Here is a 27,669-nt window from a genome sequence, read left to right as displayed (position 1 = left end):
ATTGTAAAATATAAACTCTTAATTGCAAGAAAAAGTATCAGCTCCATTTTTTAGCAAGACAAAATCGTTTATTCTTATGTACAAAATCTAGGTGGTAATTTTTTTTTGTTACAAATCATCTAGCAACCATATAAATAGGAGGGTTCATGTCATATCTTTATTACCTTAATTAAGAGATTTCAACTAATATAAAGCACTCATGTCCACGTACAACTCATTTTCTAAGAGTTCCTATTCTTGTACAACGAGACCACTGTACCTCCTCATCCCTTTGAATTCATCTAGTTATTAATAGTTTAGACACAGCAAATGATAATTCTGAGTTAGTGTATATGATAATACAGCGATTGCGACCTAAATTAACGCAGCTAAAGTTTCTGTGAGATACAAAATAATTATCTCAAAAATACTTTGAAAAGTCTTTGCCGCTTTTCTCTGTAAGCAGTTGTGGGAGAGTTTTGAGTTTATTCCCATATCAGCTTTTCAGGCTATGTCATGGAAAAAAAAATAAAGATCAAGTTTTCCATATTTTATAAATAACAATTTTTTTATAATTATAAAAACATTTAAAATGCAAATATGTGGAAAAAAATGTGGAAACTCATGCCAATAAACCAACATGCTAATTATGCCCCTCCGATTGCACTGATGTATGGAAAGAGTGCTCAAAATGAGATTTTGTTAGCATTATCATCATTCTTAAATTTTTTTTTTGCCTGTATGGCAATAGATTTAGTTTTCTGGACTGCTGTCATAAACTTAAGAATGTACATAGCAAAAGAAGTGTTCAACATGGAATGTCTAATGTAAAAGGATTTATTTAAGGGGCACTGCATTTGTAAGAGTAGTTCAAAGCTATTGCCTAAATGGTTCAACAATTCAAGTTTACCATATTCTATAAATATCGCTTTTCTATAATTTAAAAAATATTTTTAACAATTAAAAGGCATCAACAGCAATAAATATTACATAAGATAAAATACACAAAATAATAATATTAATAAGTTAAAAAAGTATAGGTTTACTTTTAATAAAAATGTAACAATTTTAAAAGGATTCACATTTAAGAATGTTCCATTTAAAGTCTCTCCAGATAAAAAATCATCTGATAACCTTAAGAATAGGGCATTCAACAAGTATATGTTTACTAGTTTGGTTTCTGTTGCAATATTGACATTTTGTGGGTTCTTCTTCTCTGACTAAATGTTGACGTGTGAGTCTTCTGTAAGCATGTATAAAGTCTGCAAGTCAATGATGCCTAATGTTTTGATGCCTAAACATGTGCGCATTCCATCTTGGTAATCACCACCAAGACATAAAGTTTAATCTGATGGCTATAGAGTGTCTTCTCCATCTAGACATCTTTACTGCCAAACCCCGAACTGAAAATTGACCTCTCGCTCCTGCTGCGTCCAACCCAACCTATAAAATTCATCTTTCAGCACCTGTCACTGCCAAAGCGGCCTAAATGCCTTCTTACAATAAGTTAAACATTCAGACCCGTGATTTATGTTTTAGGCAAATAAAACTAAATCTTTTTAAAACTTTCATAAGATAAAAAAAAAATTATCAAGATTGAACCCATGATTGTCTAAAATCTAAAGCTTGATGACTGAAATGATCAACGAATAAATGTTATTATGGACATTAAGCGTGAGCCAGACACTGAAGCTATCTAGCAGCCCCAGTATAAGAGCATCACTTACATTAACGTGGCGTATAAAATGATAAATAGTGGCAATTAAAATACTGAGCAGTGTTAAATGTAAAATCGATGCAAAAAATGAACTTAAAGAGGCTTACCTGGCTTCTTCGGCTCAGGCATGGCGGTCCGTCATATGTCGGTCACCCTGACTTTTCTTTTCTCGTGCACTTTACTCATCTTTCATCCCTTTTATTCCCTCCTCCCTTGGCAAGCATGTCGTCCCCATCCTTGAGAAAGATAGAGAAGGGTGGGTGAAGACAGAAAAGAGTGATACAGGGAGAGAGAGAGAGCGAGTGTCACTTGAGATCTTAAGGGAATTACAACTTGGACAGAAGGAGCAGACGAAAGACTGAGACAAGGGTGAAAAAATGATGACATTAAAACAAACAGGGTCTCTCTTGGGCAAACCTGTTAATTGGTTATCTTGTTGATGTGAGCCGTTAAGCAGGCTATTTGCTAATAGCATGACATACTGTACACGCTGATCATTTGATTGACAAGCTGTTTGAAAACATTATAGTGGAGCTGCTAGACACTTTTACTTGCTTATGAAGAGTCTGTTATTTCAGAAAAATAAGGGCAAGAACAGATTCGAGTATGCTGACATGCTGTCAAGAGGTTAAGAGGCTGACCTTTAACCTTTGAGCTCTAAGATGTCTCTCTTCTTTCTTTTCAACAAGTGTATGTGTTGCTGACGTGCGATTGTGCTCATTCATCAGGACACTTCTTCACAGGTCACAGGGTCAATGTGAGAAGCGTGCCGTTTTTTTAACGTAATAAGGATAAACAGGGAATGAAAGTGGTTCAACTGAAGTTCTTTGATGGTGGTTTAAATGGAGATGTCAATGTAATCATGAATTATTCTAACAAAATATGCAGGTAACAGGTAATATCTGTAATAATCTATTTAAATATATTTAAAAATGTAAAATATTTAAAGAAATATATTTAAAATAAAATCAGTTCTTTTCAAATTTCGGTTTGTGTAGGAAAAAACGTGAAAACGTAGGAAAATGTAGGAAAACGTGATTCCACAAAACAAATTGATAGCTGTAAGAAAAGATGGACCAAGCCAACAAAAATCTACAAATGATAATAATTTCTCAAAGATTGTGTGACACTGAAGTCTGGAGAAATGGGGCCCTATCATACACCATGCAAGACATGTTTGGCACGATGCGATGCTATTTTCAGACTAACGCAACCATAGTTTTCCCGTTTTGCACCACGTTGTTTAAATAGTAAATCCATTTTGCTGCTTTGTAAACTCATGTGCTGGTCTGGAATGGAGGTGTGTTAAGGCACATTCTTGGTGCATTGAGGAAATAAAATAGATTGAGCAATTGACCAGCTGAAAGCAGGTCTAAAGTCCTGCACAGAGTGCAGTATTTGTGTGCCCTTAACTTATACACATTGCTTAATACACACAGGATGTACAGTAATACACACATATTTTTACAAACGAAAAAGAATTAAAGGATTAAAATGTTACAAAAATTATTATTTTTTACATAAACATAAAAAACCACTGCCTTCATGCCTTTTTCATCTCGAGGGGCTTTTTTTTGTTTATTCATGACAGTTTGCTTTTGATAATTATTATTTTTTGTTGTATTATTTATTATATGCATATTTATATTTGTTTTAATAAAAGCAAGCTTAGATTTGTTCACCTGTTGGGTTTTGGACTGTGTACGTTTTTTGACCACACTTCAGTATTATTGTTCATTTATTCATTTGCTGGAAATTAGAACCCAATTTAGAAATAGATTTGAAACAAAACAAATCTTTGCACTTTTATAAATTAAATTAAATATGTAGGCAAATGGATGTCTTTAGTGGAGTGCGTACAACACCATTTCCTTATCCACAAAACTAAAGGAGTAAAGAGAAAGAGAAAGTCAAGAGGCAGAATGGAGGAGGCTCATTCTTTTTCTCACTAGTGAAGTGTTCAGTTTTTTCACTTACAAATTCCGCCATGTAAAAATAGCAAATGCACCAGAACTGATTCTTAAAGGAAACGAGAGATGAGTCTCTGATTGGTTTAATGCATGGGTAACACTTTACAATAAGGTTCATTAGTTAATGCATTTACTAACATGAACTAATCATGAACAACACTTGTACAGCATTTATTAATCATAATTGAACATTTACTAATGCATTATTAACATCCAAACTCATGCTTATAAACATTAGTTAATGCACCGTGAGTTAACATGAACTCACAATGAACAACTGTATTTTCATTAACTAACGTTAACTAACATAAACAAATACTGTAGTAAATGTATTGTTCATGGTTTGTTCATGTTAGTAAACTTATTGTAAAGTGTGACCAATGCATGTTATGCTCAAAACACACACATAACTCATTAAGAGAATAAGCACACCCCCGTTAAACCATGTGCTGTGGCGCAAACTGTATTTTTCTGTCCTTAATAAAGCAAAAGTGGATTCGAACACGCCCTTAATGTTTTTGCGCCATGCATTTTAGACTTTGCACCTTGATCGTTAAAAGAAAGCCCATGGTGTCTAAAAATTCAGCTTTAAATCACAGAAATAAAATATATCTAAATTAATTTTGGATTGTACAAATATTTACACTAAACTTTTTTAGAGTATCTTTGATTAAATAAATACAGCGATGCAGTGGCACAGCAGGAAGTGCTGTTGCCTTACAGCAAGACTGGGTCGCTGGTTCGAGCCTCGGCTTGGTTGGCATTTCTGTGTGGAGTTTGCATGTTCTCCCTGCCTTCGCATGTGTGTTTCCTGGGTGCTCCGGTTTCCCCCACAGTCCAAAGACATGTGGTACAGGTGAATCGGGTAGGCTAAATTGTCCGTAGTGTATGTGTTAATGATTGTGTGTGGATGTTTCCCAGAGATGGGTTGCAGCTGGAAGGGCATCTACTGTGTAAAAACGTGCTGGATAAGTTGGCGGTTCATTCTGCTGTGGTGACCCCAGATTAATAAACGGACTAAGCTGAAAAAAAATGAATGAATAATTAAATGCATGCCGTCTTGATGAGTTCATTCAAAAACATTAAACAATTTTATTGATCCTCCAAACTTTTGAACATTCCCAGCAGGCACAGGACGTCAACATGACATCAGATTGACATTGTACCACAAGGTCGGGGGACGTTGCTTTTCAGGTGGAAATAAAAATCAGGTTGACATCAGAACCCAACGTCAGACCGAGGTCAGTGGCCAACATTGGACAGATGTCACTTTCCAACGCAACTTAAAAACAACCAATTATCAACGTCTAATAATGTCACAGCTTGACGTTGTGTGAACGTTGACATTGATGTCCATCAGACGTTGGGTTTTGGTTGCCATTCCTGATGAATAAATGTCAGTATTTGACGTCAATATGACGTTGGTTTAAGATGATGGCTCAGCGTTGGATTTTGGTCACTTTCCAACACATTATAAAATTATTCAATAGCAAAATAACGTCCTTAGATGATAAATTTTGATCACCCAACATCAAGACCTAAATTTAACTTAATATTAACGTCTGTGTACGTTGTGTGCCTGCTGGGTTGGTGTACATTTATTAATAGACTTGACTTAATTTTACATTTTTATCAAATAAGATATTACTTTCAGCAACTAAACCTATGATTATAACATTACAATTTTACATTTTACAGTGTAATACAGTGCAGTGAATCAAATTATCAACAAACAGATATTTTTGTGGATGTCAAGTAGGCATGAGATGATAACAGTTTTTAAGGTATACCGCATTTTGGAAAAGTCAAGGTTAAAAAAAAAAAAAAAAAAAAATCCCTAAAATATTCTGCTATACAGTTCCTAGGGTATACGTAAGATATTTTCGTTATGTAGTTTTTATTTTTTTATTTTGTTTTTTAGGACAACAATATCTCCAAAAGAAAAGATCTCCAAAAATGCCATTTTAAATTGTAATAAAATCTGTGTTTTTGAAACAAAAAGAGCAGAAGTCAATGATACATTTGAATAATTTAGCTTACATGGTTACTATTCCAAAATAGTATAAATGTTTACTTAAATAAAATATATTGTGTTCAAACGGGAAAAAGTTGTAGTTTTTTTACTCAGACCTTTTAAAAGAATATATAATAGAGCAGTTATCACAATACTGTCAATACTGTACCGTGATATTTTTTTCCAAGGTTATCATACTGTCAGAATCTTATATGGGCCCACTTATTTTTCATCAACTAAAATATCCCATAATTAAACCCTGACTAAAACAAATAAATCTAACAAAATGAAAGAAAAAAAACTACCACCAAAGTAGCCTTAAATTTTATTTAAAAAACAAAGAAAAAAGCACAAAAAAGTCAAATAACATTTCGATCAAGAAACTTAATAGTCACAAGATGTCCTGTGTGCAATCTGTACATAAAACTGCCTTTTTTAACAACCAAACTGCAAAGATCAGAGTTTAGTCACGTCCCTGGTGTGAAGACTTGAAGTGTAGAGTTCAACAACGCTCTATTTAGCTTGACACACCAATAAACACACTTTTGAACTTTAATTTGCGGGGGAGAAGACTGGGCAGAGACTGCGCTATTCATAGAAAGTGCAGCCTGAGAGGCAGATGTCAAGGAGAAAAGAGAAAAAAAAGACAAAAATGACAGAGAACACAAGAAAGAAGAAGCAGTGGACAGTGATACATTGAAGACAACAGCCAGGAAACAAGATACTTCATGCTTCGTAGAGTGACGACTTAATTTATTTGAGTCAATTAGACAAAATATGGGCTCGGTAAAAAAAAAAATATATATATATATATATATATATATATATATATATATATATATATATATATATATATATATATATATATATATATATATATATATATATATATATATAAATCACAATATAGAAGATCTCATCATGAAATATGTTACATTGCTTTATGATAAGGCCAGCGCAGAGAGTCTTATGACACACACACATGCATTCACAGTGACGAAATGGCTAATTATAGGTTTGGAGGAGTGTAGAGATCACTATTGTCTGAAGGCGTGCTGACAGTCAGCAATGGCTAGATGGAGGAGATATATATTCGTTTCAAAGCAGGAATGTCTTGGGAATCACATGGCAAAGGGTGCATGGAGAACCCAAGCCCTCCTGCTGAAATGGCCCATTAATCATACAGGCGCTTTTCGAGATGTGTGTTCAGTTATGGAAATGCCAATACGCCACGCTGTATCACTTACCCCAGTGTCATCTGATTAATGTAATTGAAAGGGCGTGCGAGTGTTTGTTTTTCTCCTTCCTCGGATCTTAATGGCAGCCTGTTGGTCCCGTACTGAGTGGCGCAAATAGGTACACTATCGATTTGGGAAAAGGAGAGTGTGAGATAATCACTAACTTTGATTTATGGAACAATAGGAACAGAACAGTACAGGGCAAAATGAGTTTGTGGGACGCAACAACTGTAATTGATTGCAATCGATAAGTGTTATTGATTAACCCGTGGCCCTGATGGCCCGTTCTGAAACTGTTTTTCGATGCGGTTATAATCTTATAGACTCTCTACAATGACGAGTAATCAGGTAAATGAGTACATTTTCAAGTGGAACCATAGCCTATGCCATTTTTGCGTGCATGTGTGTTTGGTCATGTCTGTAACTATAGAGTAGTTCATTCATTCATTTTCTTTTCGGCTTAATAAGGGGTCGCCACAGCGGAATGAACCGCCAACTTATCCAGCATATGTTTTACACTGCAGCCGCAACCCAGCACTGTGAAACCCACACACTTGCATTCACACTCATACACTACGGCCAATTTAGCTCATTCAATTCACCTATAGCGTATATCTTTGGCCTATGGGGGAAACCAGAGCACCTGGAGGAAACCCACGTGAACACAAGGAGAACATGCAAACTCCACACAGAAATGCCAACTGGTCCAGCTGGGGCTCGAACCAGTGACCTTCTTGTTATGACAGAGTTACCCACTATGCCACTGTGTTGCTCTAGAGTAATTCAGTGCCCAAAAATAAAAAAAAATTACTCTCAATTTACTCATCCTCGAGTGGTTCCAAATTAGTTACGGGTTTTGCTTTTTTGTTGAACACCTGAGAGGATATTTTGGAGAATGTTGGAAATTGGTAGTCAATGACTTTCATAGTAAATAATAAAAATACTGAGGAAGACAATAGCTATCACTTATCATCAGTCTACAACAGGGGTGCTCAAACTCGCTCCTCGAGAGCTGGTGTCCTGGAGAGTTTACCTCCAACCCTAATTAAACATGCCTGAACCAGCTAATCAAGATCTTACTACAGATAAAAATTTTCTGGCAGGTGTGTTGAAGCAAGTTGGAAGTAAACTCAGCAGGAGTTTAGACGAGTTTAGGGGGGTTTGGGGCTTTTTGGAATGATAAAAGAGTGGGTGGATTATGACATCATTTTCATTTTTGGGTGTGATGTGTGGCTTTATGGCCAATTCAAACCACACCAACAAAGATAATCATCAGCATGTTACTTCTTAGATTTTCTCTGACCAGACAAGCCTAAGTCAACAAGTTCAATTGGCAAAACACGGTACATGGATCAAACTAAACCAAGTGTCTGTTGCCATCTATCTGTATCTGTTGTTGCAGTGTGAACTTGGCTTTAACTTGGAAACGTAATATTTTGGGCGACACAGTGGCTTATTGGTTAGCACTGTCGCTTCACAGCAAGAAGCTCGCTGGTTCGAGTCCCAACTGGGTCAGTTGGTATTTCTGTGTGGAGTTTGCATGTTCTCCCCATGTCCATGTGGGTTTCCTCGGGGTGCTCCGGTTTCCCCCACAGTCCAAAGACATGCAGTAAAATGAATAAACTAAATTGGTCGTAGTGTATGCATATTAGTGTGGATGGATGTTTCCCAGTACTGGGTTGCAGCTGGAAGGGCATCCGCTGTGTAAAACATATGCTGGATAAGTTGGCGGTTAATGTCGCTGTCACGACCCCTGATTAATAAAGGGACTTAGCTGAAGAAAAATTAATTCATAAATTAACATTAGATTTTGTGACCTGTCAGGCCCGAAAACTGCATCACTAAATGATGACATTATGAAGTATGGGCAAAACTCTTTTCTACAATGGCTGCTTTTCCCAGCATTCTTTAGAATTTTTTTGTGTGAGTGTGTTGAACAGAAGAAAAAATGTCAACTTCATTTTACATATCAATTCACCTACATGTTTCTGGACTTTGGGGGAAACCGGAGCACCTGGAGGACACCAACATGAACAGGGCGAAAACATTCAAAACTTTGGGCTCTATGCACGGCGGCGCGTGACGCATTTCCGGTAAAATTTAAGACCCCGAGCCTACTTCCGCCGATCGTACAGTACAGTGCTACAACAGGAGCGCTACTGATAAAAACGAGAAATGTTTTGGACAGTTGTCTTAATGTTTTATGCCATTATAGCCCACTTATATATGTTTATGTCAGCTACATAAATATGACATCTAAACGTTTAAAAGTGTCATTTCAAAGACGTGAGAACAGTACTTGTAGATACCACTGCTGTGTTCAGCAATGCACAGCGTCAAAAATTAAACTCTTACCTTAGTTTCCAAAAGACAAAGTCGTGCAGAAGAGGTGGGTTGTTGATATTAAACGTGAGAATTTTACAGAAACAGAAAAAAACAAGAGTGTAGCTGACAATTTCAGTCTAGAAAACTGATCAAGGCTCGAGTGCCAACCGGATGCAGACATTTAAAGAAAGGAGCTTTTATGGCAAATAATAGTTTATTTTCATTGCCTTTGAAGTAAAAAAAATGAACATTAATATACATAAACATTTCTTAAGCTACTTTCTAAGTGCAATTTTTAAATTCAGAATAAAGACCTTTATTTTATTCACTGTACATATAAAATATAATTCACTGTATGTAATTTGAAATAAAAATTGTCAAAAAAATGTAACATTTTGAAAAAAATATTTTATTCAGATGAACAGAAAAAATGACATTGAATCAGTTGTTTTCTTGAATCAGGTGCTTCTTCTGTAACTTGTGCATAGAGAGGTATTTGGGCTGATGCGTATTAAATAAATAAATAAATCACCCCTCTGTTTCATTGAACTTAACACATAATTGATCCATGCCAAACAATTGTTCATGTGACAACAAACATTACACATTTCAGAGTAATGGGCTGTCTGGAAAAGCAAAGCAACCAAATGTTTGCATATCCCACTCTCAGCCACACAAGAGCAAGAGCTATAAACTAGCAGACGATGGCATGGATCTTCTGACGGATGTCCGCTCCAGGATGAAGTAACACATAAAATTTTCTAGCTCTGAATCTCATAATGTTACCTAGAAAACAGAAACAAGAATATTAATAGGTTTTTAAAGAGTCATTAAAGGCAGTTCACTCAAAACTGAAAATTCTATTTCCTCTTCCTTCACTGGTTCCAAACCTGTTTGAGTTTCTTTCTGATGTTTAACACAAACAAAAATACTTTGAAGAAAGCTGGAAACTTGCAACCACTGATATTCATAGTAGTTCTTTTTCATACTATGGAAGTCAATGGTTACAGGTTTTCAGCTTTCTTCAAAATATCTTCTTTTTAAAGGCATCTGCAGCAATATCATCAGATTAAACTACACAGTAAATAATTAATTTAAATTATTTAAAAGTATCTCCCTTTAGTCACACTTTAAAATAAGGTTTCATTAATTAATGTATTTGCTCACTATTAAAATAACTATTTAATATTTAATAGTTAACATTGTTAAACTAATTTACTAATGAATAAAAATCCAAAGTCATGCTTGTTAACATTAGCTATTACATTGTGAGTTAACAAGCACAATGAATAAGCATTTGTTCATTAATGTAAAAAACTAATAAATATTGAAATTGACAAATTGTTGATGTGAAATTAACTAATGACACCTTATTGTTTTGGGTCACCCTCCCATTTAATTACAATGTTATCGACTAAATAGAAAGCATGCTATCTACACTGTTACACTGCGTCTGTCATCTCCACTGTTTCAGCAATAAATCTCAGCATTGACACAGTGCTATTTGTCTGTTGTGGATGGAACGGCATTGTATTATTTTATTCCTAATATATCTTGCTCAATAATCATGCTTACAAGCTAAGACAGCATCTGTGTTTCTGTGATTATCCGAACTGAACAGTGGTGGTCACTTTAGAACAGTAAAAGTATGAATGGGACAGAATTTCACATGTATGCTGTCCTACTCTCAGCTGGTGAGGAGACTCCGATTTCTTCATAGACCTATCGGTAGTAATGAGCTCTCACTGAGATCTTATTCCTGCCCTGTTTTTACCTGACACTTTGAGACAGAATTACATACACATATGATTATTTTTACTTACGTGATAAAGCTGCAGATGGACGGATCGTAAGAGTATTAACGCTAAAGTTAGCCTTCAGGCTAGCTGAACTTACCTTCATAATTGCACAGGTAGGAAGATGCATACAACTTGAAACCCTTCTCAAGCTTTGCTCTGCGGTGTTGTAAAGCACATCCGGACAATCATTTGCACATCGTTGACCATAATTTACTCGCAAACAGCGAGTAAATATTGACGACTCTGCCATAATACTATTTACCTCCGCTTAAAATCACCCAGACCGGAAGCTGGACCGCGGCCTTAGACAAAACGCGGAAGTAATGCGTGCATATAGCCCATTGAGCCAGCCGGAGCTCAAACCAGCGACCTTCTTGATGTGAGGTGACAGTGCTAACGTCACCGTCTCTGTCCCTCGTACACTGCAAAAAATGTTTTTCTTGTTTAGATTTTTTGTCTTGTTTCTAGTCCAAATATCTAAAAATTCCTAAATTAAGAAGAATTTTCTACACAAGCACAACATATTGTCTTATTTTGAGAAATAATATGCCAATATTAAGTGAGTTTTTCCTTAAAACAAGCAAAATAATCTGCCAATGGGGTAAGCAAAATAATCTTACGTCAAAAGTAAAAACAAAATTAATTTGCTTACCCCATTGGCAGACTATTTCACTTGTTTTAAGGAAAAACTCACTTAATATTGGCATATTATTTCTCAAAACAAGACAATATGTTTTGCTTGTCAAGAAAATTCTTCTTGATATAAGAAATTTTAGATATTTAGACTAGAAACAAGACAAAGAATCTAAGCAAGAAAAGCATTTTTTTCAGTGTAAACATGTATCACTGAAATATTTTGTCATTTCAAGAACAACCAAAATTATGTAAGTATTCCCTACTTTATAGTATAAAAAAGTACATCAAAAGTGTGGTATATCCAAATATAAAAAGCAAAATCTATGCAACGAGGAGCTGCCAGGGCCCAAAAGAGCCTCCTATAAAAACAAACTATAAAACATTTACATTTAAAAAATGGTGCCAAACTTTATGAATTTGTAGAATAAATCTCGTTTTTGCAATATTTTAGATTCTCGTAGAGATTTACTGAAAGTGAACAAAATTATTTCCATCAATCAATAACATTAAACGATTAAGCCACGTTTCAATTTGTTTCTTGTGTATTTGGTGTTGGCAAATTCTCCTGTGTTACAAAACCACACTCTAGTGTCCAACCACTGTCATTACATTTTCTTTACCTATGATAATGAAGTTAACCACAAACCTGTAACACGCAGAGATGTGCAAGATGTAACATGAGACACACACACAGCGTTCACTCACTGTCAGGTCTTGATTCCTTTTCCGCGTGTGTTTGAAGCGGTTGTTTACTCGCTGTTTTATCCGTTTGACAGATTGCAGAGCCATTTGAGACAAATTACTTTTGCAGTAACAAGTTTATTAAAATGACCAGAAAACTGGACCGCTGAGTAATAGACAAAGTGTAGCCTGCTTACTCTTAAATGGATATAGATTAACCGTATGGAAAATATCTACGTCATGAAAATAATTACAAAACAATGCGAACAGCGACTCCTACTGGTTTAGTGATCCATGTCGTAAAACAATTAGGTGCAATTCACCTTCTTAAACTGAGGAGGGCAGCGCATCCTTGATTTTCTTTCCCCTATAATGTAATGTAAAATGAACCAAATATTGTGAATTATTTTAAAATAAACGTAATACACAACCTGTTGTAACTTGCGGAAGCAGAAAGAAATGATTATGAACCCCAAAAAGGCTTATATTATTAATAGTTATATTTAAAGCTTATGTATAAATACATTAATACATGTATTTTATCCAGTTTAAAACTAGAATCTCCAAAAATGCATAAAAGACTGAGTCCCGCTGTATTACTCAGGCTGCACTGCAGTGTCTATTCACAGGCGCGATCCCACTACTGATCGGCACGGGGGCTTTGACCTGCTCCGTCTCCGACCTGGGCCGGTTCACCCCTCCTTAGACGACCTGGTAGTCCAAGGCTCCCCCAGGAGCACCATATCGATACCGAACTTAGTGCGGACACCCGATCGGCATAGTCCACTGCAGCCCAGAACCCCTGAGCTCAAGCGGTCCGCCAGCCTCAGCCTCCCAGTAGCTTGGATTACAGGCGCACGCCACTGCGCCCGGCGAGTGAAGAGAGGATCTGAGCTGTTCTTCAATGTTACTGTGTGCTGGAGTGGATGGCGCCATCTAGTGGTGTAGACAATGAACAACAGCAGCTTATACTGCTGCAAAGCCCGCTTTACATAGAGACAGTTCATAAAGGATGCTTGTTTGCGGGCTATTGTAAAATAAACTCTTACATGTTTATTAATATTTATTTATTAAACAATAATGTAAGTGGAAAAACATCGTTTAGAGTAAAGCATAAGCAAAAACGACTTTTATTGTGGTATCCCATGTCGGGTCTCTTGTTTATGAAAATTATATGGATGATTAAAAAACGACATAAGTATAAATTTACAATAACAAATAATTAATTTGATCTGCATTTTATACGAGTGAAAGGAACCACGTAACAAGTTAAATGTTTTTTTTTACTTTTGTTTTGAAACGCAGTGTTTCCGGTAGCCACTACGCACAGGGGAAGCGATTCACTCTCCAGGCTTGAGACAAAATGGCTCCGATTAGAGTGTTGTCACTTGTTCTCCCCATCCTGTCAACTGTAACGTTGTTATTGACACAATTTGGCGAATGCAATAATGGTCGAAGGGTAAGATGATTGTGTCTGATACACCTCGCAGTCACAAAATGTGTATTTTACATGGCATTGCAGATGACTTGCACAGGGAGCTTGTTAGCATGCTAGACTGCTGTCTAACGTTAATCAAATGAATATGATTGAATGTCAGTTACTTTGTCTGTCTGTTAGTCAGGAGACGCGGTGGACACTGATTTCAGCGGATTCTCGGTGCCATTAGAGCACTCGTTTGAAGTGGGTGAGTACAAGTTAGTCAATGAAAAGGCTTTTTGTGAATAAATTGTTGGTCTCTTTTTAGTGCAAGTGAGTCACTAACGTTATTGGTCTGTGTTTCAGATGATGTGCCAAGATTTCGACTTCGTGGTGCTCTACAGTTCAGGGGTGGAAGGGAAAACAGTGTGTATCTCTCACAAAACCAGCTCTCAGAGAAAGACAGGAATACACTGAAGGTGAGGACATGCCATTGAGACAAAGTTGGTTTTATATTTGCACATTCAGACCTTCTTAACAATATAATTTCAGAAAAGTATTCTATGCAAGTAAATAAATAGTAAAACCATACTAGCAGTCAATGACTTTTGAAGTTCAACACTGTTCACAGCCAAATAAATAATGCTAATGTTGTTTTGAAGTCATACTTGCATGTGATTTCAGACCGAATATTTGAAGTAGCAAAGCAATAGAGCAGCCTTGTCACAAGTTGTCACTGAACAATTGTGCGAACATAAAACCAACTTTACCTCAATGAACATGCAATGAAGGAAAACTCTGATTTTTTTTTATTTTTATTTTTTATGGTTGTCCAAGAAAGGCTGTCAATTTGAAATGTCCTAACTCTGTTTCACTGGTATAATTTTGTGTTTCTCTACCTGTGTTTTTCAGGACGTGGCAGCAGTTGACGGTTTGTACAGGATCCGGGTCCCAAGGGTCTCTCTACAGGTGGATCGGCAGACAGAGAGACAGTATGAAGGTTACCTTACCGCATTCGTTAGAGCTGTAAGTCAACTGCATGCAAATACCTGCACAAAAATTTTACCAGCATTAAAAAGACCTGCAGATTAATATATTTTTTTGTTTTGTAAATTTCTAAAGATTTCTTCATTTAGCATTATCAGCAACAGTAGTAGTAACAGAGCATTTTTCACAATGTTGAATATTTTACAATATTCAGCTAATTATTTCTTAATTTTAATAAATTACAAGTTCTGAGTTCTATTTGTTAAAACCAAAAGTTTCTTCCAGTGCTGTTTTTGTAATAAATGGAAAGCAAATTACATTTGTCTCCTCCCATTTTTGACCCCAAAAATGGGCCGATCTGTGACCAGAAAATACATAATAGGATTCGAAACATAGAACTATGATTTGTTACACTACTATGATGTATACATTATGCATGCGAAAATACAATTGAAAAGGTTGTGGTGGGACCTAAATGCTTTCTTAGGTTATTTATTAAAGGTGTTTTCTGTCACTGTTTAGCCTGCTATAATGCATTCAGTGTAAAGCTGCACATAAACATTAAAAGATTGTGATCTCAATTTAAACCCGCACAACATGAATGATAAATGATAATGCTTTGCATATGTTTATTAATCCTTCAAAACAACACATTCAAATTGGCGTTTGATCAAGACATATTCAGTTTTTCCACTTTTTTTCGGTTTGTTAAAAAAATTAATTAACACAGAAGTACTGGGAGAACAGTTTATAGTGTTAGATGAAAACACTGATGTTTATGGTAAAAATTAAAGTCACCGTTTAATGGAACTTGACGCTGGTAAATGTTGTACATTGTGTAAGAAATGGGTGGCGAAAAAATCAAGCCATCAAAATTATGTCACTGAATAGGTTTCCTAAAATGATCCACTAATAATGAAACATGAAGTTTTATGTGTGAATTGTTTAATAGTTAATTGAAAATCTATATGTTGTACAAGATGTTAGATTTCTATATTTAGCATTATCAGCAACAGTAGCAAAAATAATTTTTCGTATTGAATATTTTCCTTTTCAGCTAGTTCTTTCTTGATTTTTATTTTTATTCAAAATACATGTTCTAAGTCTGTTTGTAGACTGTAGTTGTTTGCAGTCAGTAATATTTTTGTTTAAATGAAAAGCAAATGACATTTGTCATCTCCTTTTTTTTCCCTGTTTTGAAAAATGGTCTGATCCGTGACTCAAAAACCATAGTGTGATCTGTGATCTGTTACACCACTAATAATTATACACAACATTACTATTTTTTTCTGTATTTGAGATCAAATAAATGGTGAGAAAAGAGAATTTGAAAAACATCTCACTGACCCCAAATTCTGAAGCATTAGTCAATTGTAAATCTTATACATCTTTTTTTCCAGTGCGCTCTGGTGGAGTCCCACCTCAGTGATGTCATCACCCTCCACACCGATGTCAGCGGATATGTCATTGGCATTTCTATAGTGACGATCCCTGGGTCTTGTCGTGGGATAGAGGTGGAGGATGAGGTTGACCTGGAAGTCTTTAACACAACAATAAGCGTCATGGCACCCGTCACTGCACCTGTGTGAGTGTTTTTGCATGTACACACACTCTCTCACATATACATGCTAAAAGTATTCAGGCAGCCTGGACGTGTTACCTTTTCCCATATGGTATTAAGTTGTGTTCAGACATGGCTCTTGAGACTAGTTTTATTTGGATTTTGTCGAGACCCCTCTGTCTTATTTTAATAAATTCTCTTTCACTTTTTCGGGAAGTCCACTGTTCAGTGCACTAATACAGTTAAATAGACAAACTCATGTTTACAAGCATTCACTCAAAGTAAAGATGTGGCTGTCAGCTATAATTTTTTCTCAGTCTGTTTGGTACAATATACTAAAGTATTAATATATCAAAATATTAATATAATGAAGTATGATTAATATGTATGCTGTCTTACAATGTTTCTTAAAGATCATATGTTAGATCAGTAGGCAACATCTCTTAAAATAGATAATTATTGAATTAGGTATGTAAATATCAAACCCATAAATCACATTGTCAGAATATTTATTATTAGATCATTTGAATAGTTATCTCTCTTGTTTCTTATTTAGACCTGAAACAGCCCCTTATATTGAAAGGATGGAAATGGAAATGGAAAAGAAAGGCAAAAACCCACAAGAGCAGAAATCCTTCTTTGCCAAATATGTGAGTATATATTATTATTATTATTTATTATTATCACTATTATTCAAAATAATGTATCATTAGATTGAATTGAATTTTTTAACATCACATTATGTTATGTTCATACAAGTGTTTGCATTTATCTGATGATTAATTTAATAATAATTCCCAGCTATCTAGGAAAGAAGTTACATTTTATTATTTTAATAAATTGCATTAACATCCTCTCGTCCTTTGTTTTACCTCCTTTCATGGAATAACTCCTTTCTAAATGGCCTCTTCCTGCTAATAGTTCTCCTGTGTTTCTTTTCAAGTTTTTTTTGTGTGTTATCTTGTGTTTTGTACTAGTGGACTGCAGTTTTAAGCTCAACGTTTACTTAATTGTTTTAACCTTATGCGTGTATGGGTATTCTTGCTCATTCAAACCCACATCCTTTCAAACCTAAATCACCACGTTGTGCATTTACAGTACACTGGTATTCCACTAATGCTAAAATTAGTATAACACTCAAGGAATGCAGACTATAGCACTGGCATAGAAACTATCAAATTATACAAAGCTTATAATGACACCAATACAGATTATGTGCATATTCTTATTAATATTTATTGAACATACCTGAACTGAACACATTTTATTTGTAACTCAGTAAATAATGTAATTTGGCTTTAATCTGTAATTTATGTCATCTTAAAAATAATAAGGTATTGAAAATTAGTTCTTCATGTAAGTTTAATCCAGACCACAGCAACAACAATAATGATGTTATCAAATAAACATTATAAAGTCTATTCAATGAAATATAGTAATTAATTTTAAACTACAGTTTCACATGGTTTATATTGTTTAAATGGCTAAAAAATTAATGTAACTTATTTTTGGGAATAAATATATACATTCTCTAGAACAGGGGTTCCCAAACTTTTTAGCCCGCGACCCCCATGATGAATGCTTTGCTGCCCCACGACCCCCCATCCCCCTCCCCCTCCCCCTTAAGGATTAGGGGTGAGGAGTGCGTGCATATTACACGCCATAAAGTGCATATCATATGCACGCGAAAACTGCATATCATATGCACACAAAAACTCATTTTGGCGTATACGCACTTTCATGAGATCGGGCTCATACAATAAATGCTAAACACAAATGTAATGTGTAAGACGATTTTAATAATTCAGCAACTTGAGAAAATAAATCAAGATCACTGTTTAAAACAGAATTATCTAAAACGTTTAATTCTACAAACACACATTAATATCTTGCCTTTATTCTAAAACAGAACTGACCTATGACTTCGGTCAAACAGAAGATTATTTGCATTTTTTCATTTATGAATAGGACAGTAATTCAGAGAACATTGTGTCACCCAGTAACATTTTATTTGTTCAACTGTTTTAAAAGACTAAATCAGAGCTACTTTAATTAAACTATGATCGAATTTACCATGACAATATTTACCGAAAAGACAGAATATTTTCTTTAGCCATAAGACTCTGATGTTTTGACCTCAGTTCATGTGTTTAGTTACTTTTGCGCGCACACACACATGCGGGGTCCTTAAGGACAGGTTTGGGAACCACTTTAATGTGATGGGTGCGCGCTGTGCGCTGAGCAAAGCAGATCCAGTCTGGGTTTAGTTTTGGAGATGGCAACACGGAGATCATCTTCCACGTTAAGACGCGATCTATGTTTATTTTTTATGTAAGTTAGTGCGGAGAAAGTCTTCTCGCATAAATAAGTTGATCCAAATGGCATCAGTGTATCCAAAGCGGCTTTGGAAAGCTGTGGGTACTCATCCTTCACCGAAATCCAGAACTCGTCCAGCGTTTTTGAGTCAAAAAGTGTCCTCAAGTTTCAATCAGATGAAAGTTCAATCAGCGCGTCCTCCGTGTCACATGTCAGATGGTTTGCGGTGGCACTGAAAGGGGATCGAATCCAATCGTGTTTTTCTTGCGTACCTTCCTCTGGAAAGTACTTGTTAAAATGATCCAGAAGGGTTTGGAGATGGTCAGTAATAGGCTCCCTGACAATATTTACACTCAATGTATTTTCCTCGAGGAATTCGTCTAGTGTGGTGAACATGTCTATGCGCCCAGTTTCCAATCGTTCTTTCCACCTCTTCACTTTGCGCACAAATGCCTGCACTTTATCATTAAGAGACAGGATGCTCGTGTTTTCGCCCTGCAGTGACATGTTAAGTCCGTTCAGTTTTTCAAATATAGATGACAAATATGCCAGCTTTGTAACCCAGCCAGGATCAGTGAGGGGCTCGGCGAGAGGAGATCTTTGGTCAGTGAGGAAAATGTGCACCTCATCTCGCAGCTCATATAGACGGTTCAGCACATTGCCCCGCGAAAGCCAGCGAACTTCTGTGTGGAGCAGCAGGCCCTGGTGCTCTGATCCCATTTCATTACAGAGAGTTGAAAACAGTCTCGTGTTAAGTGGTCGTGATTTAATGAGATTGACCATTTTTACTGCAGTGTCAAGAACATGTTTTAACTCAGGGTTCAGTGTTTTACTTGCGAGGGCTTCTCTGTGTATAATGCAGTGAGTAAAAATGACATGAGGTGCCACTTGCAGGACTCGTGCTTTTAAACCCTTCTTTTTTCCGAGCATTGCGCCTGCACCATCTGTGCACACTGACAAGCACTCGCTCCAAGAGAGACCCTCTTCTTTTAGATTGCGGTCCAGTTTTTTAAAAATGTCCTCACCAGTGCACGTTCCCTCCAGCGGCACGCAAAACAGCATTTCCTCGTTAAGCTTCCTCTCAAAAATGTACCTGACAAAAACTAGGAGCTGGGCGGAATTGGAGACGTCGGTGGACTCGTCCAATTGTAACGAATACTTCCCTCCTTTCACTGCGTCAATGATTTGACGTTTGATGTCCAGTGCCATGTCACTGATGCGGCGGGCTATAGTCCCGTCTGAGAGCGGCACCTGTTGGAGCTCAGTGGCCTGCTTATCACCATGCATAATCCGACTCATGGCTATTGCCGCTGGCTTGATTAAAGTTTCACCTATCGTGTGAGGCTTTTTAGTCTGTGCAATTAAATATGCCACTTCATAGGAAGCCCTCTGAGCTTTAGCGGGGATTGTAGTTTGTGTAGTTAGGAGTTTTTTTTGCCCTCGTAACTCTCCCTCTTTTCTGCGGAAAAACTCGATAGGTTTAGCAGCTAGATTGGGATGTTTAGTGTTCAGATGTCTTTGCATTTTTACCGGCTTAAGACTCTTGTGAGCAAGGACTTCAGAGCACACTACACACTGGGGATGTTGTACGCCGTTTACGACTTGACACACAAATCCATACTTAATATATTCATTTTTGTATTTTCTTGTTTTGGAGTAAGCCGGGTCCAAGTGATGGGTTTGGCGGGCTCCACCCTTAGCAAAAGTGGAGGGCATTTCTTGCGGCTCACCCTCACTGACCTCCGGTGCCCTCTCGGATGTTCCCTCCGCAACTGCAGTTTTCGCACCATCAACCGGCCTCACCTGTGAATTTTCTCCCTCTCTCGGTTTTTCTGTTGTGGATATTAACCACCGTTTTATTTTTAAAGCAGGTATTATGTATTTGTAGCCTCCAACATTTAGCTTTAGCAACAAAAAAAAAGCGGGACGTTGTCTTGCTGCGCGTGATGTATGTAACGTTAGCTTGATTGTGATTGACACTGACGTAATCTCGTAATGTCTGGGACAAAATTACACATTTAATTAAAATTTAAATTATGTTTTTTTATTTTTATCAGTGTTTTCTGCAAACACTTTTTAACAAGTATTGAATTAAATTAAAAAATGTTCCCACTTTTTTTTAAAAAATACAAATCATCTCGCGACCCAGGGGGTCGCGACCCCCACTTTGGGAACCACTGCTCTAGAACAGAGGTGTCCAAGCATTTTTTCATGAAGGGCCAAAAACCAAACTTGATTGAGGGTGGTGCACCGAGCTGAATATATAACAAACTGTATTACATTCAAGTTGCCATGGTAACCTCCTAATTTTTATAGTATTTAAAAAATTATTCGAAAAAAATTATATTAATGATGACAATAACAAAATTCTAACTTTTTTTTTACATTTTATACTCTTTTGTACATTTTATACTATACTTATAATAAAACCATAAACAATCTAATTATAACACAATGGAGTTCAACGATAAATAAAAAAATATTTACAAAAATAACCATTTTTCACTTGATAGTAAAATTTTTGTCCTGTGTGGTTTAAGCAATGTGCCACACACATATACTGTATATGTCAACATCTAAAAAAATGTGTTTAAGGGTTTCATGACCCTTTAAAAAATCTGATGAATTCATTTATTTGCATTTATTTTAAACATGTAATTTCACTTTGCTTTTTTGTAGTTCATCAATTAAACAAACAAACATTCGGTCATGTTAAATTAGAATGACGTTCTCTGCTGAAAGCATTCGCCCCAACCTTCCACATTATTCTTCCTCTCTTCTCAGATGGGATGGCAGGCCAAATCAAAGGTTACCATGGGCCAACTTTGGGCAACCCTAGTTTGGGCATCTTTGCTCTAGAATGTATAAAACAAAACAGTAAATACGTTCATGTAACATATTATATGCTCCATAACAGGGGTCCTCAAACTTTTTTTTTTCATTAAGTACCACCTCAGAAAAAAATTGTCTCTCCAAGTACCGCCATAATGAGTAGTATTGAAATACAGTAGCGTAGTAAGCCCAGTAAAGCAGCTACAGCTCTGTACAGTTCAAAAACATGGCAGATTAATCCCTATTATTAAGAATATTTATTATTGTCCGCCACTTTAAACATAAATAGTCTGAAAGTTAACATTGTACTGTGCTTAAATGTAAAAAAACAAACTAAAAACATCAACATTTAAATTAAAATGTGCTTAGGATAAAAAGAAATGTGCTGTACTAAAGTATTAGCATATAGTAGCCAATTCATCAACACCTGAAAATGTTGCCTGGACCTCAGAAATACAGGCTATATGTCATATAATGAATATTATTATATGTCATATTCATACATAAATCATTTTTGATAAATTTTGAAATGTATGTAGCATATTTGACATATTTGATTCCTCCACGTACCACTAGAAGGAAGCCCGTGTACCACAGTTTGAGAACCACTGCTCTATAATAAGTGGCACAGCATAATGGAATCGTTAATAATGAAAATCTACCCCATATTATAAAACCAATAGCTGACTATCAGTAAAGCTAATTTGAGGCCAAAAACAAAAGATGTATTCGGCACTTGTTCTAAATCTATATTGAGTTTCTTTCTTCTGTTGGACACAAATGAAGATAATTTGAAGAACTTTGTAAACCAGAAGCTTTTGACTTCCATAGTATTTTTATATGGATGTCATTGTCTACCATTTCCAGCATTCTTTAATCTTATTTTGCATCCAACTGAAAAAAGTAAACTCACAAAAGTTTGGATCCACTTGTAGAGGATTAAATATTCATTATTTAAGTCAGCAGTCCCTTTAAAACTGAAGTACACTTTGGGCTTTTCTATGTTTTTGTGTGTTGTATTATGAGCTAACCATTTTTTCACTTGCTGCTCTGCTCCATGTTGAAGTTGCTGGTCTGTTCTGCCCAGTTGTGTGTGTTTGTGTAAACGCTTACCATCTTTAACATCTCACTTTTTTGTGACTGAAATCCTAATTCTCTAGCAGCGCGTGTCGCGGTCAGCTGTTCTGCATTTACTGTGCTGTGTCTGTGTTGACTTTGTGTCGGTCTGTGCTGTGTTTCCAGTGGTATTTGATTCTGGGAGGTGCAGTGTTCCTCATGGCCACCAGTTCAGCACAGACCCCACCAGGGGGCGCCAGAGAGCAGAGCTGATTTCCATTCATTTCAAGTACTGAAATCTCATTTAGCCTACTTGGTTACTCTGTCACTCCAGCCACATTTTTCATTATGTGTGTGTGTGTGTGTGGGCCTGCACACGCACCCACATGCATACAAACTCAAATCCTCTGACCGTTCCTCTGTTTCAGCTTGGTGTTTAATTGTTTGTGTGCTTTTTTTTGTGTACATTTCCTGCTGGGTCATGATCAAATCAGTGGTGTTTTGTTTAAATATGATCTTTCTGACACAAAATCAGGTTGATGGGTAATATTAGCTGCTCAGAGATGTTCATGACCCACTCTGCTTGCTTCAATCCTCCCTGTTCTTTCAGTCTCATTTCTCCTGGTTTCTCCCTCCTATTTGCGAAGTCCTTTGTCAGCGGAAGTAAGTGGCGGAGGTCGGATAAAGAGAGAGTAAGGAAGGATGAAACTGAAAATGATTTTGCTTGGGAAAACTTTGCCAATTAATTGAATGGGCTGTTAATTGTTGTCCTGCTCCTAATCACTGACTCTGGAGAGGAACCGTCGTAGGTTGTTTCTCAAAAGTGTGTTTAAAGCTTCTGTTGTGTTTGTCTTTTTTTCCAGTGGATGTATATTGTCCCGCTTGTTCTATTCCTGATGATGTCAGGAGCTCAGGATCAGTCCGGAGGCGGAGCTGGAGGAGGGGCGGCCAATGGAGGAGGACGATGATTTCCATGGCAACAAAAACTCCTGTGTTGTACATAATAATTTAAAGCAGATTTTGAGTTCATTGAGACACAGAATAATATGTATACGATCACAATTGAAGGATTGTTGTAGAGGAATAACGATTGAAAAGCTTAACTTATGACTGCATTCTTGATTTGCGTTTTTACTACTGATTTAATAAAATAATGATGACCGGTAAAGTGTCTGTGTAGTTATTTCATTTTAGTGATGGCAAACATATTATACAGTTGTTTTATTTGAAAATGAAAATTTGCTATTGGTTTACTCTCTCTCAGACTATTAAAGATATTGAACTTTTTTTTTTGTTTTTGTTTTTTTAGCTTAAATGGGAAGTTTATATATTTCATACACAATGATAATAAATGCTTTACGTAAACAAGAAAAAAAGTAATCACAAAATACAAATATAGGAAGTAAAGAAAACAGACGCCTCAGCAAGAAGGTCACTTGTTCGAGCTTCGGCTGGGTCTGTTGGCGTTTTTGTGTGGAGTTTGCATGTTCACCCTGCATTCTCATGGGCTTCCTCCGGGCGCTCCGTTTCCCCCACAGCCCAAAGACATGCGGTACAGGTGAATTGGGTAGGCTAAATAGTCCGTAGTGTATGAGTGTGTAAGGATGTTTCCCAGAGATAGGTTGCAGCTGGAAGGGCATCCGCTGCATAAAAACATGCTGGATGAGTTGGTGGTTCGTTTCACTGTGGCGACCCCAGATTAATAAAGGGACAAAGCCGAAAATAAAATGAATGAAATCAGATTTTAAAGAAATACAAAAAAAAAAAGACAATAGTGCGTGTATTACCAATAGGTTAAAATAACATTAAGCCTATTATAAATGAACGTTACACGATAATAAGATGACTAATTGAGATGTTATTACTATTATTAATAATAAGTCTTATTTGTATATTAAATATACTCAGGCATCAAACTATAAAATAGTCAAATAAAGCAAAGTAAAATACTGATGGCCCACCCATGATGGTCCTTGGTGAATGATACAAATTGAATGCTACAGTTTCGTTGCCAGTAAAAAAAAAAAACATAAATCATGCAAGCAAATCAATATTACTATTTGTTGCTCATGATGATACATTGAGGTCCTATGATTTGTCTGTCAGAAAGAAACTGAATATTATTTGCAACTTTATGACATAATCAGGGCCAGACAATATCTGCTGACTTTTTATGCCGAATTTTGTACAAAAGCTGCAGATTTATGTGGGAGGATTTTGAGAGTACAGTAACTAAAAGCTGAAAACATGAAACCAAAAAAGCAATAACTTTTAAACTTCTACTTTAGGTTTACAACACAAATGCCATTAGATCCATCTGTTTGCCTAACAAAGCAAGTCTTGTATCTACTAAAATACAGAAAATATTACTTTACAAACATTTGCAAATTAGTTAATATAGAACTAATATGAAATTAATGAAAAAACCGAATCAATATACATTTACATAATATATGGATTCAATGATTGGCTAGTCATAAACACAGTCACAAATTGAATAGTTGGAGGGTGAAAATTAACTTCAAATTTCATTTTGGATAAAGCTTTAACAACACAAGCACTTTATTTCTGTATCTAGGGACATGTGTTGATTTGTTAAGAATCAATGCTGGTGTATTGATTCAATACCATTCTTTTCTAAACCTCGATTCAATAAATAAGGAGGCATTTATTGTAAATCCCATTATCTGTTCATATTGCAGTATGACCCTAATATGCCACTGTATTACGGCAAGGAAAATGTAATGGCAATATTTGGCTTTCAATAGAAGTCATTATAGTAGAGTAAAAGCTGTAACATCCCAACGCAATGGGCATAGATGAAGGCAAGGTATTGTCATTAAAACATTAAAGTGCACAGTTTCAGCCAGAAAAGTAAAACTTAATTTGTTTTGAGACAGACACTACACCAGGGGTGGAAAAACTCGGTCCTGGAGGGCCGGTGTCCTGCAGACTTTTGCTCCAACACTAATCAAACACACCTAAACATGCTAATCAGTGTATTCAAGATCACTAGAAATCTATAAGCAGGTGTGTTTGATATGAGTTAGAGCTAAACTGTGTGGGACACCGGCCCTCCAGGACCCAGTTTGCCCACCCCTGCACTATGTATATATATATTCAACAGAAAAACTGCAGTGCAACATGGACAACAGTTTTTGTTACATTCTAACAAATGCTTACAAAAGCTTCAAAGCAAAGACAAAAATCAAAGGAGATTATAAAAACAAATTTAAAAAAGACATAGTTATTGAGTATTTTCAAGAAAAATCCAGAAGGACCAAATGCACCAGAACACCTCAGATCTTTGATGTAGATCATAAGTCAGTATTTCCCGTAATAGGAGTCTGATTGCCAGACTCCACATATTGATGGAAGGTATCTGCGCAGTTGACCACAATACCAACATTACATTAATACATTTTTTGGCAAAGTATATTCAAAAATCCAATACACATTCTTTGTCATGATCAAGACACAGTTCTGATGTACAATTCAGAAGGTATTGGGGACAGAGAAAAGTCTTTCCAATGATTTTTTTTAATCATTTTGTGAATCTTTTTCCAGGACATTTTGATTTTGTCACAGTCCCAAAATACATTTGAAACATAGCTGGGAACATTTGGGAAATATTCTATGGAGGCAAACTGGGGTTAGATAAACCCTGTGAATACATTTATAATTTTGCTCATGAACCAAAATTGAAGTACTTTTGGGATAGATATTTGAGCAGGCAGATAGCCACTCCTGATCACTAAAACTAGAACTCAGATCGAGCACGGTCATATTAAATGGATTAATTCGTCCTTTACAGCAGTGTTTCCCAACCATGTTCCTATAGGCACACCAACAGTACATAGTTTGGATGTCACCCTAATCTGACCCATTCATTTCAGGATTTAGAGTCTTTTATTATGTTCTGATGAGTTGATTCTGGTTTGTTTGATTAGGAAGAGATTGAAAATGTGTACTTTTGGTGTGCTTTTAGGAACTGGGTTGGGAAACATTGCAATACAGTAAATTATGTCTAATATTGGAAAACATTTGTTTCAAATAAATGCTGTACTCTCTATTCGCTGTCTAAAAAAATAAAGTGGCACTATTTCCATGGTACAAGCAGCACAACTGTTTTAACTATGATGATAGATTCTAGGGACTGGAGTGAAAACTTAATGACTGGACTGAGTAACAACAACTTGAAAATTCAGTTTTCCATCAAAGGAATAAATGTTACACTGATAAGCAAACTCATTATCACCAGTCACAGGAGTTAAGATCAATCAATTGATCGGTTTTTAACAAACCCATTTATGACTATTATATGGTAAGCAATGGGTTTTTGCAACTGCAGAAACAATTTACCAGAAAAATGATTGCCTTGGCTGAATTTGAGCATTGAGATGTGCTGGACTAAAAAAAAAAAAGTTCTACTCACGTCATTTCCACCTCGCAACCCAAAGACTTGAATGATCTGCTGCTAATGTCTTGGTGCCAGATATCGCAGGGCACATTCAAGGATCTTGTAGGATCCGAGCCTCAGTGGGTTGCCTCTATTTTGGCAGCTAGAAAGGAACAGTATAGGCAGGTCATAGACCATATAATGTTTTGCTCATTTGTGTTTGTTAAAGTAGATACGTTAGTTCACCCCCAAAACTGACATTAATTCACCAATGCTATTAATTACTCACCCTAATGTTGTTTCAATCCCCTGAGAGCTTCATTATCCTGCAAAGACATCAATGGCCCTGAGTTATTCAAAGATCAGAAATCAAAAATATTGGCAAAACATTCCTTGTGACTTTAGTGGTTTTAACTGTAATTATACAGAGCTCCAGGACCATTTTTATGCCAAAATGGCCAATGTCTTTGCACATCAGATAAGGCCCTGTGTTCACTACAGGCAAAATACTGTCTTTTGAAAGTTGTTGTAGGCAACAAACTGAGACAGTAGCTATGTTTCTGTTCAAACATGCAAATTAGACTTGTGTGCAAGACTTAAATATTGCATAAGACACTTCAAATTGAATAAATGAATGAAAGTTTCCATCATAGGCTAGTACGCACATTATTTCATATTTGTATGAAATAAGTGGTCCCACTTTATATTAGATGGCCTTAACTAATATGTACTTACATAGGAA

The 27,669-nt window shown here is 36.2% G+C and overlaps 2 protein-coding genes, 1 long non-coding RNA gene and 1 other non-coding gene across 12 annotated transcripts in view; 1 reads left to right on the top strand and 3 right to left on the bottom strand.

The window, feature by feature from the left end:
* Window positions 1-12,627, bottom strand: part of mybpc2a (myosin binding protein Ca) — a 73,431-nt gene extending 60,804 nt beyond the window's left edge. For 2 of the 8 annotated variants that reach the window (XM_087243339.1, XM_087243341.1), the window contains exons 1-2: window positions 12,325-12,627; window positions 1,804-1,932 (exon numbers count right to left, since the gene is read on the bottom strand). In XM_087243339.1, coding sequence (XP_087099465.1) covers window positions 1,804-1,825 — 22 coding nt within the window. In that variant the 5' untranslated portion in view covers window positions 1,826-1,932; window positions 12,325-12,627. 8 annotated transcript variants of the gene reach the window in all.
* On the bottom strand, window positions 9,632-11,347 carry LOC147845651 (uncharacterized). Its single transcript, XR_015480152.1, has 2 exons — window positions 11,140-11,347; window positions 9,632-10,029 (listed from the first exon to the last, which is right to left on the bottom strand). It is a non-coding gene; the product is annotated as an uncharacterized LOC147845651 (long non-coding RNA).
* Window positions 12,628-12,934: 307 nt separating the features above from the next.
* Window positions 12,935-13,233, bottom strand: LOC147845650 (signal recognition particle RNA). Its single transcript, XR_015481558.1, has one exon.
* Window positions 13,234-13,683: 450 nt separating this feature from the next.
* emc10 (ER membrane protein complex subunit 10) lies at window positions 13,684-23,696 on the top strand. Of its 2 annotated transcripts, NM_001163918.1 has the most exon segments (8): window positions 13,684-13,818; window positions 13,978-14,044; window positions 14,143-14,255; window positions 14,689-14,802; window positions 16,164-16,348; window positions 16,881-16,974; window positions 22,715-22,817; window positions 23,392-23,696. In NM_001163918.1, coding segments are annotated over 7 exon segments (756 nt in total). In that variant the 5' UTR covers window positions 13,684-13,722; the 3' UTR covers window positions 22,802-22,817; window positions 23,392-23,696.
* The last annotated feature ends 3,973 nt before the right edge of the window (window positions 23,697-27,669 follow it).

The sequence above is a fragment of the Danio rerio genome, chromosome 3 (genome assembly GCF_052040795.2).
Source record: "Danio rerio strain M-AB ecotype USA chromosome 3, GRCz13ab, whole genome shotgun sequence".
Lineage (NCBI taxonomy): Eukaryota > Metazoa > Chordata > Actinopteri > Cypriniformes > Danionidae > Danio > Danio rerio.
This window is presented reverse-complemented; position numbering and strand designations above follow the sequence as displayed.